General features: G+C 38.3%; 1 protein-coding gene across 1 annotated transcript in view; it reads right to left on the bottom strand.

Moving 5' to 3' along the window:
• The window catches only part of MIB1 (MIB E3 ubiquitin protein ligase 1), a gene marked incomplete at its 5' end in the record, with an annotated part of 123,070 nt that extends 106,005 nt beyond the window's left edge, over nt 1-17,065 (bottom strand). Inside the window, one exon of the mRNA XM_081097466.1 lies at nt 16,837-17,065. Within this exon, the coding sequence (XP_080953592.1) occupies nt 16,837-17,065 (229 nt within the window). The remainder of the gene's footprint in view (nt 1-16,836) is intronic.
• Between the last annotated feature and the right edge of the window lie 210 nt (nt 17,066-17,275).

Consider the following 17,275-nt stretch of genomic DNA (forward strand, 5'->3'; position numbering starts at 1 on the left):
GGCAGCTCCTGCATTGAGCATCTGCCCCCTGGTGGTTAGTGTGTGTCATAGTGACCAGTCATTCCCAGCCCTTCTGCTGTTAGGGTTAGTTTGCATATTACCCTTTTACTATATAGGATAGAGGCCTGGTGCATGGGTGGGGGCCGGCTGGTTTGCCCTGAAGGGTGTCCCAGATCAGGGTGGGGGTCCCGCTTGGGTGCCTGGCCAGCCTGGATGAGGGGCTGAGGGCCGTTTTCAGGCTGGCAGGTGACTGAAGCTCCCAACCTCCTTTTTTTATTTTTTTTTTTTCATTCTGGGATTTATTTACCTTCTATAGCTGTCACTGGAACTGAGAGCCGGCTTTAGCTCTGAGGCTCGGCTCCAGCTCTGAGACCTCGGCTGCTGAAAGGAGGTATCTGGGTTTGTTTAGCTTCTATAATTGCAACATTGTTTCTTAGAGTGCAAGCTCAGAGCCCAGCAGCGGCAGGTGGGGAACCTTGGCTTCCTCCTTCACTGGAGCAAGCAAGCCTCCTGTTCGCTTCAGCTACCTGGCTGCCGGCCACCATCTTGGTTGGCAGTTAATTTGCATATCTTGCTGATTAGCCGATGTGAAGGGTAGTGAAGTTACGGTTAATTACCATGTTTCTCTATTATTAGATAGGATTATTAATTTCATAATTTTGAAAAGAAAACACAGCCCTGGCCAGTGTGGTTCAGTGGGTTGGATGTCACCCAGTACACCAAAAGATAATATCCAAAGATAGTAAATTGTTTGTAGTAGATAGAAACAAAAATTTAACATAACTGATGTAAAAAATATGGAGTTATTGCCTGACTGGTATGGTTCAGTGGTTGAGCATAAACCTATGAACCAGGAGGTCATGGTTAGATTCCCAGCCAGGGCACATGCCTGGGTTGCGTGCTCAACCCCCAGTGTGGGGCGTGCAGGAGGCAGTTGGTCAATGGTTCTCTCTCATCATTGATGTTTCTGTGTCTCTCTCCCTCTCCCTTCCTCTCTGAAATCAATAAAATATATTTTTTAAATTGGGTTACTTACGTGTAAACTATAGTCATTCATAAAGGAAATTCAGTTATTAAACCATGTTGTAGAAGATATGTTACTGACATCATAAACTGTATTATTACTTTATAAAGCAGTTTGCAAAGAAATACAGTATACCATTTTGGTAAATAAATCACATAATACATATAATTCATGTGCACATAAAAACTAGAAAGATAATCCCTAAAATGTACTAATGGGATTACTCTTTGTAGTTTTCCAAGTTTTCTACACTGAGTGTGTATTAATTCTAGGAAGCAGCTGGGTGAGTAGGGGTATTTAATATGTAGTATAAGCATATAATTAAAGTAAAAGCTAAAACAAACAAAAACATGAGAGACTCTAAACAAATATTTATAGAAAACAACTTTTAAATAGTTACTTTAGTAATAGGGTATTAACTGTTACTTAGAAATTTTTATTTCTTTTAAGCCTTACACAAATTGAGCAATTCCACATGTATGAAAAGAAAATATATACATTATTTAGATACACTTCTCATTGCCACATATCTGAAGTTAGAGTCTGTCTTACTACAGGAAAGCACTATGACCAAAAATATAATATCAAATAGCATAATAGCAAATGTCTCTACAATGGTTAAGTTTCTGAACAAGATGTAAAATAGGTCTTCAATGCCATTACAAAAAGTAAAATGCACTAAACAATCAGTATCCCTATGCACTTAGAGTTTTTTTCTAAACTATCTGTGCAGCATTTCAAACGAGAGTTAGTTAATAAAAAGCATAGGGAAAATGTATCCCAACCTCTCACTGACCAAAAGGAGAAAAAGTCCAGTTTTTAGCTATTTATATTATATACTTCATCTCTACCTTAATTTTCCACAAAGCACAATGATAACATTCATGAGCGCATAATCTTAAGCAGGCTTTCTTTAAAAGAAACCATTTAAATACACAATAATAGCTGGTTTAAAAAAAAAGAAAAAAAAAGGCCCTTCTACAATTCATGGTTTTAAAGAATACTCCAGGAAAACCATTAATGCACACAAAAGCACATCCAAATCCTTTCTGAGTTCCCACAGTTCAAACACCAACAAAGCTACTGAACAGCTGTGAAACAGACTAGTGATGCGAATTGGAAAAAGTAAACAAAGCAACACCTCCTTCCACTACCAATATGAGCACTAAAAAGTTTTTAAGGAGAATGCAACTAACTGAATTTTTTTAAAAAGTTGATATTTAAAGAAAACATAAAACAGGTGAAGGGGCATTACATAAACAAGGCCCAAATTTGACTGATATCTCACATTGGTGGCTTTTTTGTTTCCCGTTACTACATCTATCCAATTTATTCTCATCTAAAACTATTTCCTCCCAGTCTAAACCTCCTTTGCCCTGGCAAGAATTATTTCTTAAAAATTTCATTTCATAAAACTTTATTCCCTAACTAAACCTATTATGCTTTTTCTCCTTCCTGTAGTATACTATGTTACCATCAAGAGTTAACGCTCTTTCCCTTTGCTAAGCTTTATGAAAACATCTGCCACCATTAAATGAACCACCTGATGATAGCATTTGACTCATTCTACTAGTACTCAAATGACCATCTGCTCTGTTTTAATGGCATCTGGCCTAAATGCAATAATTTAGAGAATTTACATAGCTTAAGTCTCTTTGTTGGAAAATTTTATAACAGTAAAACGTGCTAGTCAAGATCAATAACCACAAGTTAAAAGAGCCAATGAAAACGGCTCAAATTCAAAAAGCACTGATCTATGCAAGTAAAATGTTGAATTTCTAGGCAGAAAAGATGATTGAAAAGAGGGTACAGAAGTTCTCATTACAAGCAGTTCACTATATGAATCACTTCAACATGGAACAAGAATATCTAAATTATCACTTTGCATAATAGCAAAAGTAAGCAATATAATTGTCCATTCACGAAAAGAGTGGAAACCTGTAGTAGGTATACAATGGCATGCCTAAAATTGAATGTTCAACATGGATGAATCCTTCAACTGCAATGCTGAATTTTTTAAGTATACAAAACAAAATGTTGCAAATAAAGCAGTACATACTGTTTACAGATATATAAAAACATAGCATAGCCCTGGCCTGTTTGGCTCAGTGGATAGAGCGTCGACCCTCGGAATGAAGGCTTCCGGGATTGACTCCAGTCAAGGGCACAGACCTCGGTTACAGGCTATTCCCTGGACCTGGTCGGTGCACATGCAGGAGGCAACCAATCGATGTGTCTCACATCAGTGTTTCTCTCTCTGTGCCTCCCCTTCCCTTCCACTCTCTCTAAAAATCAATGGAAAAATATACTCAGGTAAGGATCAACAAAAAATTAATCAATTAATTAATTTAATTAAAACAGCATAAATGTAAACAAATCCATTGGAATAAATTATTTCTAGATAGTGGTTACCCTAGGTCCATTGGTCGGCAAACTCATTAGTCAACAGAGCCAAGTATCAACAGTACAACGATTGAAATTTCTTTTGAGAGCCAAATTTTTTAAACTTAAACTATATAGGTAGGTACATTGTTATTAACTTAATTAGGGTACTCCTAAGGCTTAGGAAGAGCCACACTCAAGGGGCCAAAGAGCCGCATGTGGCTCGCAAGCCGCAGTTTGCCGACCACAGCCCTAGGAGAAGGAAGAGAATGAAATTGGGAAGAACAGTGTTTCAAATGTATTAGTAATGCTTTGCTTCTAGATGGGTTCACAGGTATTTATTATTTATCTATTTGGATATTTAAATATGTAATAGGTTTATAAATTTTTAAAATAAAAAACATCCCTAGTTAGACTAATATAGTGCCTAGTTAATCCTCTAAATTTTTGCCCTAATTAAAAGACTCACCTGAGATTAAAAAATAATTTATAAGTTATTAACCACTACTTAGGTGTAATTACTTATTGTGGCATATTGTTATCATTCAACCAACCAAGAAATCCTATTTATGATTTGTGGATTCATTCAATTTGAACCCCAAATTAATGTGACAAAATGTTTACAGAGATTTAAAAGAGGGTTCACCAACTAGAGTATGCATCTTATTTTCCCTTAAATTCCTAATAAGGATGAGGCCTTGGTGACCTACCAGTTGGTATATTCCACATTCCTTACTCATGAGAAAAACTAAGTTAATGAAAACAGAATTGTTATTATTAATAACACTAGCCACTATTTATTACTACCAAGCTTGGTGCTTCACATATTTTATTTAAACTTCCCAACAATACTAAACGGCAGGCATTATTATCCCCATTTATAGATGAAGAAATTGAGGCTCAGAGAAGTAACCTGCCTGAAGCACACATTAGTAAATGGCATGCTCAAATTCAAACCCAGGTGGGTCTGATTACAACCTTGGCCTCTTATGCTGTTCACTCTGCCAGGGATTTTTTTCTACCTAGCTCTTATCTTATCTGAAAAAGAATTACATATCTAGGGGTCATGTTCCCCATTCAACATACTGGATTCAAAATATATGCTATTAAATCGTATTCTAATGTTTAAGTAAATCTTGTAGAGAGACATTTTAAACATTGAAAAGATTACCTATTTTTTGGTAAATTTCAATAGTGTAGTAGAATAAAACACCATCAAGTTCCAAACAACTCTTTTTTTTTTCCAACCAACTCTTATTATGAGTATTTTTAAAAATGACTTTGAAGTTGTCTCACCCAAAATCTACAACTCTTTCATATTTTTTCTATGGACAGAAATTATTCTCTCATCTAATTTTGTAGCTACTCTTAGAAGCTTGCATAACAGAATTACAAGCATGCCCTCACACAATCCAAATGAAAGAAACAAGTTGTCAAATTAGGTATACAATTGACAATTTTATTAATATATTTGTTATTTTTTTAGCACTTGTTACACAGGGGTAGAAAATGAGGTCAAACAAAATTAAGAATTATATCTGATTTAATTTTTTTCCTGTTAATTGGTAAAAACTCATTATTCCATTTTAGAAGCAAAACACCTGCGTTCGTACCTTGACCTATTCCAACTTCATTTTTAAGTGAAGAATTAAGGCTCAAAGAGACTAATGTTATAAACTGGGCAAGAAGAAAAAAAGACTGAGAAATCTGGAGTTGCCTCTCCACCATCAACTTATTACTTGTAAAATCTTGAACTAGTTCATTTCTCATAGCCTGTTTTCTCATCAGTAAAATGAAAAGCATCAAATAACATTTTTAGGAGGATTAAGTGAGATAATGTATGTAAAACAATTAGCATAGCACCTGACACATTTCTGGAACTCGGTAAATGTTAGTCCATGTCTCTAGGTAATAGACCCATTTGATAAAATCTAGAATTAACAAATGCCTTGTTTTCCCTGCTAAATGACTGCATTATCCACTATTCCATGAAAAGAGACTATGGGAAAGGGGAGAGCAAGACACCATAATGTAAAATATTACCACCCCAAGCTTTTATGGTTTATTATCACTAGCTCTGCAAAACTCCTGAAATTCAAATAATTATTTTTTAAATATTAAAAAGTTCCCACCTCGCCGAGACCGGTTTGGCTCAGTGGATAGAGCGTCGGCCTGCGGACTGAAAGGTCCCAGGTTCGGTTCCGGTCAAGGGCATGTGCCTGGGTTGCGGGCACATCCCCGGTGGGGGATGTGCAGGAGGCGGCTGATCGGTGTTTCTCTCTCATCGATGTTTCTAACTCTCTATCTCTCTCCCTTCCTCTCTGTAAAAAATCAATAAAATATATTTAAAAAAAAAAAAAAAAGTTCCCACCTCTTTCTTGCTTTTTGAGAAACAAAATTATTGCCAAGAGGATAACCCACCCCTGGAGAAAACCAAATACTCACAAGTGTGCTTAGAAAATATAAACTAATTCTAACTAAAGTAAATGTGCTTTAAAAAGTATTCCAAAGCCAAAAAGGAATGTCTATCTGCTGTGTTTCATTATCTCCTCCACTAATTTAAACTCCACCTTATCTTGGTTGTATTCTACAAGTTCATTTATAAGTCAGTTGTTTGGAACTCAGAACCCATTTTTTCTCCCAGAAACAACATTTTAAAGATACTTAAGTCTCAGACTATTTTACAAAAACTGATTTACTCTACATAGAGATAATCTAGGGGCAAACAAGGATAAAAATTATTATTGTGTTCCTAGTTCCACATGAGAGATGTTTCAATCACTGTAATCCAGACATAATGGTAAAAGAGGCAAACTAAATGGTGTGGGAACACATGGAAGTATGTGAGTAAAGAAATGGCTTTAAGAGAATGAGAAGGAATGTTCTAAAAAAGCCATTTTTCTACCAGTACTTAACCCTTTGAGTGCCAACCAATGTCCTAGGAACTATGCTAAAATTGCCAAGGCATTTTTGCTGATTTTACAGCAGTTTAGGAAAAAAATTATGAATCGCAAGTAAATGAAGTTACATATTCAAAAACTTAAGGAAACCTTTACTACATTTGTTTTCATCTTTGACATATATTGTTTGCTGATTGTATTATAAAATACTAGTAGAAAAAAAAACTTGAACAAAACATATAATGTTAAAATAGAGGGACACCCTTCTCCAATATCTTCCACAAAATCGTCATCTTCACAGCAAGAATTGACATATTTAGCAATATCATCATCACTAATAAAAGCAGACTTAGAACTGGACGCCATTTCGAAGCTTTAGGGCTACAAAATCTGAGTAAACTTCATAAAATCGTAGTACCTGTAAAAAATTAGGCAGATAAATGCCAGTGGTCAATTTTAGAACTACAAACATTCGGGATCATAAATAATCTGCACTTAGGTGCCATCTGTCAATAAAGAGTGAACTACTAGCATCTAATAGTGACACTGCAGGAGGAGCGCAATCGCGCTCCCCGGCACTCTAGGGTTAAAATGCATAAGTTCCTGCTTGGGGACTTAGATCAGCGATTTTCAACTGGTGTGCCACAAGAATTTTTAAAACATTGCAGTATCTGACTATTTAGTCAGGGGCACTGACCTCTTTTCCCTCAGAATGTCAAATTAAAAAATGAAAATATCCAACACAAAAAATAGCCATCTGGTATAAATGAACCAAAATTATACTTATTTGTCAGATCGTCAAAAAATATATTTTTTTAGTGTGCCGCAGAATCTTAGTAACTAGTTTACATGTGCTGTGAGATGAGAAAGGTTGAAAAATCACTGACTTACAGCAATGGTTTTCAGGAGACACAGAAGATGGTCCTTTGAAAGCAAGATAAAATATAAATCCACAATCTCCTATCTGTAATTTCAAAATCCAAAACTCTTTTAAGTTTTGTATGTTAGCAGCAAACTTACTTAGGGTTTACCACTAACAAACAAGATGTTATGCATAGTATTTAGTCTTTATCGCCTTAGTATAATTATTCACATGTTTCACTGTAGAAATATTAATGTATCTGCTAGCAAGGTGCTGCTGTGGACCTCAAAGTTGTGTTAAATAATATATGGCAAACATACCATGTTATGGTTCTAAAATCTAAAAGTTTATAAACTCAATCCCAAGCATTCTGAATAAAGGGTTGTGAACTTCCATTAAAAATTTTATTTTTATAGTTATTTTTTTCTAAAAAATATCTAACAATGAAATTAGGTTTTACTAACTGTAAATTAGTCAGTTGACTAATTAGTCAGTGGGTCCCCACAAAAAAAAAAAAAAAAAAAAATGACATGTCACACATGGAACACACAGTGTACTCCAGGTGAGTGGGAGTTTGACAGTGTGAAGACCTAACACTGTTGTGTGCACCTCTGGCACATTAAGACCTGCTGCAGCTTTCTGGGGCCTAGTTAAGCAGATTTGTGTAGTGTATCTTAATGATACAAAACAACATGTTGTTGATTATCTTGAGACACCATACCTAAGAGTCAAAATTAAGAGTAAGTTCCAGCCCGGCTGGTGTGGCACAGTAGTTGAGTGTCAACCTATGAACCAGAAGGTCATGGTTCGATTCCCAGTCAGGGTACATGCCGGGGTTGCAGGAGGCAGCCAATCAATGATTCTCTCTCGTTATTGATGTTTCTCTCTCCCTCCCTCTCTAAAATCAATAAAAACATATTTAAAAAAAAAAAAACATAAGGGGCTTAAAGGAGGGGTCCCATGGAGCAGGATGCAGAGCTTTAAAGAGGAGTTGGCTGTTGCTGGGGTCACTGAGGAGTGGACACATAAAGGCTATTTCTGAAAATAAGCAAACTGGAATCAAATACTGATACTGAAATCCTGCTGGATGAGATGACACTAATAGGAAGAGCAAGAGAAGAGCAAATCCCTTCTTCCCCTGCAGCCTTCCAGTCTCCTCTAAAGTCCCCTAAGGTTGGCAAAGTCCCCTAAGGTTGGCAAAGCCAACAGGGATTCAGCTGTTTAACAGAAATATTGTGTGCCAAAGTTCCAGACCAACCTCACCGTGCAGAGCTAGAGAAAAATTTATATTTAAATTGATCTCATCCATCTATTTCATAAAGGAAAAAGCCACATAAAGGAAATTTCCTGCCACACTAGATAATGTAATTACCTATGTTGCCCTTCATCACACATACAAACATAAGTATGAATAGGCTACTTTTTTTCATAAAACAAGAAGAAGCTTAACAAAAAATGGTTAGATTTCAGTAATTTGAATATTGGGTAGGATGTGATAATTTAGTAGATATAACAATATCATAGCTTCTGCCAAGAGCACAGCTTGGCTTCAAAAATATAGGATGCTCTAGATCAGTGGTTCTCAACCTTCTGGCCTTTTAAATACAGTTCCTCATGTTATGACCCAACCATAAAATTATTTTCATTGCTACTTCATAACTGTAATGTTGCTACTGTTATTAATCGTAATGTAAATATCTGATATGCAGGATGGTCTTAGGCGACCCCTGTGAAAGGGTCATTCGACCGCCAAAAGGGTCGCGACCCACAGGTTGAGAACCGCTGCCCTAGATGGTTTGGCTCAGTGGACAGAAGGGTCCCAGGTTCAATTCTGGTCAAGAGCACATGCCCGGGTTGTGGGCTTGATCCTCGTAGGGGGCGTGCAAGAGGCAGCCAATCAATGATTCTCTCTCATTGTTGATGTTTCTATCTCTTTCTCCCTCTCCCTTCCTCTCTGAAATCAATAAAAAAATATATTTTTTTTTTTAAAGTGTAGGATAATTGGGACTTTGAGCTGCTATTTGGAACAATAAAAATGTAAGATTAAGAGCCCCAGTAAAGTAAAAATACAATACCATAGTAGTAAAGACTGACCAACTAGACAATCTGACAGCTTTGTATGCAGCTCAATTACTTACTTTGATAGCAAAACCTCTCTCACAGTAATAATGTTGTTGTTTTTTAACAGGAGGCTAATGCAATTATGTATAAACTACTTGTTACATATTGTATACACACACACACACAGAAAAACTATTGATGTTCAACAATAGTGTTACATTAATTAACTAATCATACTAGATTAGCATAAATTATTTAAAGTCCCTAATCAAATTTCCCTAAAAAAAAGTAGTATAAATGGTGATCATTTCTGAACTACTACACTATAAATGGAAGAGAGAATGACAGAGGGAAAAAGCAATGAACTAACTGACTTCATCCTAACATTTACCGTTTACCAGCTTTGTAGTAGATAAGTTTTTTAATCTCTTTTTTTATCTGTTTTAAGATAATATCAATCTAACCTCAGATCAAATTAGTGAAAAATTCTTTGAAAAGAGCATTCTATTCAGAAAAAATTCATTCAGAGCCATGGCTTTGCTACAAAATGGAGATATAAAGAACACACAAACACACTTTCCTTCCCCTCAAACTAATAATCTAGTGAAAAATTACAACACAACATACCTGTGGCAATAGATAGAAGCACAGAGTGCACTGGAATCACACTGCCTAACAATTAAAAAGGTAGGGGAGAGACCCAAGTAGGTGGCTACCTGGAAACACATCCAAAAATAAACATCTAATCCAACCAGAGGGATAAGGCAGTAAAGTACTGAAGCAGAAATACAAATTAAGATAGTATTACATTTACGCTCTGGCTGAGTGGCTTAGCTGGTTGAAGCTATTGTCCCATATACACCAAAAGGTGTATTCAAAGTGTATCCATGAGCTAGCAATAGCTGTATATCACCTGTGAGCTTGTTAGAACTACTCTGGCTGAATCCCATTTATACAAATTCAGAATCTGCATTTTTAACAGTCCCCAAGCAATCTATGGGCTTACTAAAGTTTGAGAAGTACTGATAGAAGGGTTGCTAGTTGATTTCTTGAGCTTCTCAGGTTCAACCAAGCTGCAATCTATGGGAATATTAAAACTAGATGGACTTTCATCCTTGAAAATATTGTTTTATTAGATGGCGATAAATAAGGAAAGATATTTTACATAAGTCTTTAAAATAAGACAGAATCTATAGGAAAATCAAGTTTTCTTTACAGATGCCATTAGTAAGAAACATCTCACAATATTTCATCCTTAACAGGTGTAGCATCCTCTTCCCCTGTGTTTTCCTAAGTCTCTGTTACCTAATAATACTCCCTTCTCCTTCTGTAGTTTTAGAAACATCAGAAATAGGGGCCTAGGCCCAGATGGTGTGGCTCAGTGGTTGAGCGTCAACCCATGAACCTGGAGGTCACAACTGATTCCTGGTCAGGGCACATGCCCGGGTTGCAGGCTCAATCCCCAGTGTGGGGTATGCAGGAAGCAGCCAATCAATGATTCTCTCATCAATGATGTTCTATCTCTCTCTCCTCTCTCTTCCTCTCTGAAATCAATAAAAAAAAAAAAAAATAGGGGGTCTCAGAAAGGAAAAGCTGGAGATATTAATTCATTTCATTTATTATCCAGGGTGAGCACTTTTAGATCTTCAGTTGAGTACTAACATCTGAGAAGTTTGTTAGAAGCACTCTTTGCTGGGAATGGAAGAAAAGTACAAAGAATTGCTCCCAAAACAGCCTGGACCAATAATACCAGCAGCTATTTTTTAATAAACCTAATCATCTATACCCCGTAACTTTTTGTTATCCATACCCAAGAGGACAGAAAGAACCTTAAAAGGAAACCCAAATTCATTTTCTCTACTCTTTCTCTGGAAATAATACTGTAGTCAAGTGACCACAAAGCAAGTATTAAGCAAAAACACATTTTCTTCCTAAATCCTATAAAATCAGTACCTAAATAATAAAATATCAACTGTACATCAATTTCCCACAATTAACTCTAAACTAATTCAACAATTATACACATATTTGTGCTATCTTCTTGCTCACTACAAATTAGCCAAACATATCTGGACATAAGATAGAAGTTGTATCATTCAAATATATACTAAATTCCTCTTCTCAAGATTTGACTCTCCTAGACCATAAATTCAAACATATCATGTCTCATCTAAGAAAAAAAAAAACCCTTATATGCCAAAATATTACAGACCCCCATACAACCCAGACACAATTTATCCAATATGTAATAAGGGAATACAAGAAAGATTCACAATGACCCAATCACTCCAGAATCCTTAACTCTCAGAAAAGTTTCACAGAATTTTATTTTAAAGGTTACCCATTTCTTAATTCCCAAATACACTGTAATAAATTTTTTGTTCTTATAGTATGGGTATAAGTAAGGAACAAACCATGAAAAATCAAAGATAATCTCAATTGTCCTTAGGGTAAATATCGTAAGACTTTTTAAAATTAACTATGAAATATGTCGAGCACACAAAAAAGGCATAAAAATTTAACAAACACCTATGCGCCCACCACCTAGTTTAAGACATAAAACATTACCAAAATATTTATAGCCCCTGGGATACTACCATGAACTAGACCCCACTTCCTCCAACATAAAGATATCCACTCCCAGGAATTCAGTACATTACTTTTCTTGCATACTTTTACCACACACATACATATTCCTAAACCAATGAGGCTCAGGGCAATTTTGCTCCCTATGGGGTATTTGGTAAAATCAGGAAATATTTGGGTTTATCATGACTGTATCTATAGGTAGAGGCCAGGGAAGCTGGTCTACAATGCACAGAACAGCTCCCTACAACAAAGAATTATCTAATCAGTCCAAAACAGCAATAGTGCCAAGCTAAGCAACCCTGCTCCAAACAATAAACAGTACTGTATTGCACTTTAACACATCATAGGCTTTCTTTTCCAAAAAACTTTACTTTCTTGCTTTATTTGCTTAATATTAATTTTCTCTTCTGTACAGAACTTCATTGTATAAATTTAGTTTGTTTAACCATTCTTCTGTTGATGCACCTTTAAGTTTTTTCCAATTTTTGGCTTTTTAAAATTTTTTTTTTTTATTGATTTCAGAGAAGAAGGGAGAGGGAGAGAAAGATAGAAACATCAATGATGAGAATCACCGATCAGCTGCCTCCTGCACAACCCCTACTGGGGATCAAGCCCACAACCCAGGCAGGTGCCCTTGACCGGAATCAAACCCAGGACGCTTCAGTCCGCAGGCCGATGCTTTATCCACTGAGCCAAACCAGCTAGGGGTTCTAATTTTTTGCTTTTACATACAATATTGCTGTGAACATTCTTATACAAGCCTCTTGATTCCCAATGAGAGATTCTGTCTAGGGCAGTAATTCTTGAACCCCTAAGGTAGTCCCCAAGACCCTTTCAGGGGCTTCATGAGGTCAAAGTATTTTCATAACTATACCAAGGTTATATTTGTCTTTTTCACGTTGACATTGCAATGGTAGGTAAAAATGCTGGTGAGTTAGCCACGTTAACACACTCATTGATGAGACATATGGGTAGCCTGTACCTCCTGAAATAATGCACTTCTTAGTGCAAAACATCACATCTATGGTACTTATACCTAAAACACATAATCTGAATTGAATCGTAAGAAAATATTAGACAAACCCAACGTAAAGGATATTCTATAAAATTATCAGTGAGTGACAAAGTCATGAAAGACAAAGAAAGACTAACTGGACCAGATTGGAAGAGACTGAATGACAACTGAATGCAATGTGTGATTCTGATTTGGATCCTAGAGCAGAAAAAGAGCATTAGTGGGACAACTGGCAAAATCTCAGTAAGGTCTGTAGATTACTTAGTAGTGTTGTAGCAATGTTATTTTTCTGGTTTCAATCATTGTACTTTATAAGACATTAATATTTTAGGACTATGGCTGAAAAGCCAAAAGGAATTCTTTTTACTAGTTTTGTAATTTTTTTGTAAGGCTGAAATCATTTCAGAATGAAAAATTTAATTCTTTTTTTTTTTTTTACAGAGAGGAAGGGAGAGGGATAGAGAGTTAGAAACATCGATGAGAGAGAAACATTGATCAGTTGCCTCCTGCACACTCCCCACTGGGGATGTGCCCACAACCAAGGTACATGCCCTTGACCGGAATCGAACCTGAGACGCTTTAGTCCACAGGTCAACGCTCTATCCACTGAGCCAAACCGGTTAGGGCAAAAAATTTAATTCTTTTATTATTATGTAAATAAATATCAAGTATGGTATATAATAAATACGTATTAAATCTTCAAAATGTAATATAATGCTAATAAACATCTATTTTTAAATATTTTTTTAATATATTTTATTGATTTTTTACAGAGAGGAAGGGAGAGAGAGATAGAGAGTTAGAAACATCGATGAGAGAGAAACATCGATCAGCTGCCTCCTGCACATCTCCTACTGGGGATGTGCCCGCAACCCAGGTACATGCCCTTGACCGGAATCGAACCTGGGACCCTTCAGTCCACAAGCTGACGCTCTATCCACTAAGCCAAACCGGTTTCGGCTATTTTTAAATATTTTGAAGAAGAAAAAAGGGAAAACTCAGATAGTGGTGTTATATTCCTGGGGCAAAACCAGAGTCAAGAGTTTGTGATTTCTTCCAGAGTTTCATAAGAAGACTAGCTGCCCTTCTATGAGTGCTTTTAAAATGTTTGCTAAAGAGCCTGGCCTGCCCTAGCCAGTTTGTCTCAATGGACAGAGCATCCGCCTGAGCACTGCAGGGTCCCAGGTTCTATTCCGATACCTCAGTTGCAGGCTGGATCTCTGACCCTAGTCGGGCCGCATGTGGGAAGCAACCAATCCATGGTGTCTCTCTCACATTGATATTTGTCTCTCTGTCTCTCTCCCTCCCTTCCACTCTCTCTAAAAATCAGTGGAAAACATCCTCGGGTGAGGATTTAAAAAAAAAAAAAAAGCCTGGCCTGTGTTGTTCAGTAGTTTAGCATCAACCCATGAACCAAGAGGTCCCCAGTTCCATTCCCAGTCAGGGCACATGCCCGGGTTTGGGGCTCCATCCCCAGTAGGGGGCGTGCAGGAAGCAGCCAGTCCATGTTTCTCTCATCGAAGTTTCCATCTCTCTACCCCTCTCCCTTCTTCTCTCTCTAAAAATAAAAATAAAAGCTGAATAAAATTTTTTTTAAAAATTGTTTGCTAAAGAATCAGTTGAACAAGATGAATTCCTACACACAGCAAATTAAACAATGCATGGAATAATCTTGTAAATTAAACTAAGATTTTATAACAGTTAACCTCTGAAAACCACCTGCTTTATATGATAATGAAACTATTTATAGGACAGATATACTCCATACTACACATTAATATATATTTAATAAGTTGCTGTAATACAAGATTTGTTACATTTTACCTTTACCCTGGAAAGACATTTAAATATCCCTATAAACCTACAAGAACTTATCCCATGATGCCTCCAAATTATTGAGTTATGGTCTAACTTTAGTTTGAGGTAGCATGAAAACATTTTAAGAATGTACAAAGCCCTGATGGTTTGGCTCAGTGGATGGAGCGTCAGCCTGCGGACTCAGGGGTCCCGGGTTCGATTCCAGTCAAGGGCATGTACCTTGGTTGCAGGCACATCCCCAGTGGGGAGTGTGCAGGAGGCAGCTGATTGATGTTTCTCTCTCATCGATGTTTCTAGCTCTCTATCCCTCTTCCTCTCCCTTCCTCTCTGTAAAGAATCAATAAAATAAAAAAAAAATTTTAAAAAAGAATGTACAAAAACAGGTATAGGCCTCATACAGTGTTGCTAGGAGTGTAAATTGGTAAAATGTCTTCAGAGGGCAACTAGTTGCTATCTATCAAAATGTTAAATATGTGTATCCTTTGATGCAATTCCACTTCAGATATACTCAGCACAAATGCACAAGGATACACATACACGGATTTATTCGCTCCATCTCTGTAAATAAGAAGACGTGAAACAATATCAATGCCCATCAAAAAAGCACTGGTTAGCCCTGGCCGGGTTGGCTCGGTGGATAGAGCGTCGGCCTGCAGGCTGAAGGGTCCCAGGTTCAATTCCGGTCAAGGGCACATGCCCAGGTGGTAGGTTCTATCCCCAGTAGGGGCATGCAGGAGGCAGCCAACCAATGATTCTCTCTCATCATTGATGTTTCTATCTTTCTCTCCTTCTCCCTTCCTCTCTGAAATCAATAAAAATATATTCTTAAAAAAAAAAAAAAAAAAAAAGCACTGGTTAAATAAAATACTGCGTCCAGTCACTGGACTACTATGCAGCTATGAAAGAATAAGGTGCCAACATGGCACAATCGCCAATCCATATTATTAAGAAACAAAAGTGCAGAAGAGAATAAAGTTTATTACTATTTTTGCTTAAAGGGTAATAGACTTAGAGTATATTAATACATATGCTTGCAATGAACAAGAGTATTGTTTAAGAATACACAAGAAAGTGCTAACAATGGCTGCCCCTTTTTGTACTGTTGAATCTTTCCTTTTGGTACTGCACATACGTTTTTTTCAATGTTTAAAATGCAAGGTAGGAAACCTCAATTTTATGAATAATCTCAAAAACTGAGTTGGCTTGTATTCATATCCCTTTTTATTGCTGCTAACAATAACTAGGTACCCACTTAAGGATGTTAGGCTTTGTCAGAAATAGCTTACTTATGCATTCTAAAAAGTATCAAATTTTAAATTTGAACTATTTTCTACTGAATACTATTAAGGATAAATCTATATGAAAAATGAATTTGATTAAAATAAATTAGACCTTTATTTTATATTACATAAAAAATCTAGAGAGTCAATAACACACAGATCCCTGAAATTTTGTGAATCAAGGACACTGGCTCATTGCTGTGTTATTGGGTAAGTCTCTGACAGAACCTTACATACAAAATGAGATGTTAACAAAAGCATGTATCGGGTGTTTTCTATGCTTATCTTCCACTTGGAAAAAGTATTTAACAAAAAGAACTGTTTAGACTATTTTCCCTGTGTCGGTATAACGATATAAAATGAAACCATTTAGATGAGAAATCATTCCACAGGGTCCCAAGCAGCATTCCGCCACCAAACTCCAAGTGGGGGTGCGGGGGCTGTGGGGTACCAAGGGCCCCTTGGCAATTGTAACCGGTGAACGAAGCACCATCTGGCAAGGCCAGCCTCCTCCCTTCTGACAGTTACCACTTGGCATCTGATTAATTTCTGATTAATTTCAAAGGCTTGTTAGACCAGCCTCTCCAGACCCCGACCCTAGAGAAGGGGGAGGAGGGGAGCTGTCTGTTGCCTTCCGCGGGCTTTGTGTCTTCCAGGCTTGAAAGCATCCTGGTGCTGGTGTTGCCCTCCTTTTCCCTTAGTGATGGGGGGCGGGGAGCGGGGGTCTCTTCTGCAAGTGTCTGCTTATTAGATACCGAACCTGAAATTCCCTCGGCCGCTTCCCTTTCCGCTCACTCCAGCCGGGCGCTGCGGGAGGCGTTCCGCCCGGGCCCGGTCCCAGGCGGCCGCCGGCGCCCACCCCGCCTCCCCTCCCCCGCGCGCGGCCCGAAGGCGGCGGGGCTTACCCGTGGGCGCGCTGTCCAGGATGCGCAGGTCGTAGGCCCCCGAGCAGCGGTAGTTGGCGGCGGTGCCGTTGTCCCACACCACCACCACCTCCTCGGGGCTCTCGAAGCTCCGGACCGTGCCCACATGGCCCTCGCCGCCGTCCTGCTTCCCCCATTTCCAGTCCGGGCCGCGCACTACCCGCGCCCCGACCCCTTCCACCATCACCCGGTTGTTCCGGGAGTTACTCATCGGGGCCCCAGCGGTGGGCTCCGCTGCAGCCGCCGCCGCCGGGGGCCCCGTGAGGGAGTCGGGCCCGGGCCGGCCTCTCGACGCCGGCGGGGGCGGCAGCGAGCCGCGGGGAACGTGGGGGCAACTCTCGGGGGGGGGCGGCGCGATCCCCGCCGAGCCCACCGCCACTCGCCAGCCGTCGCCGCCGCCGCCGCGCCCCCGCTCAGACTG

This window comes from Myotis nattereri, assembly GCF_964212035.1.
Source record: "Myotis nattereri genome assembly, chromosome: 8".
In the NCBI taxonomy this organism is placed as follows: domain Eukaryota; kingdom Metazoa; phylum Chordata; class Mammalia; order Chiroptera; family Vespertilionidae; genus Myotis; species Myotis nattereri.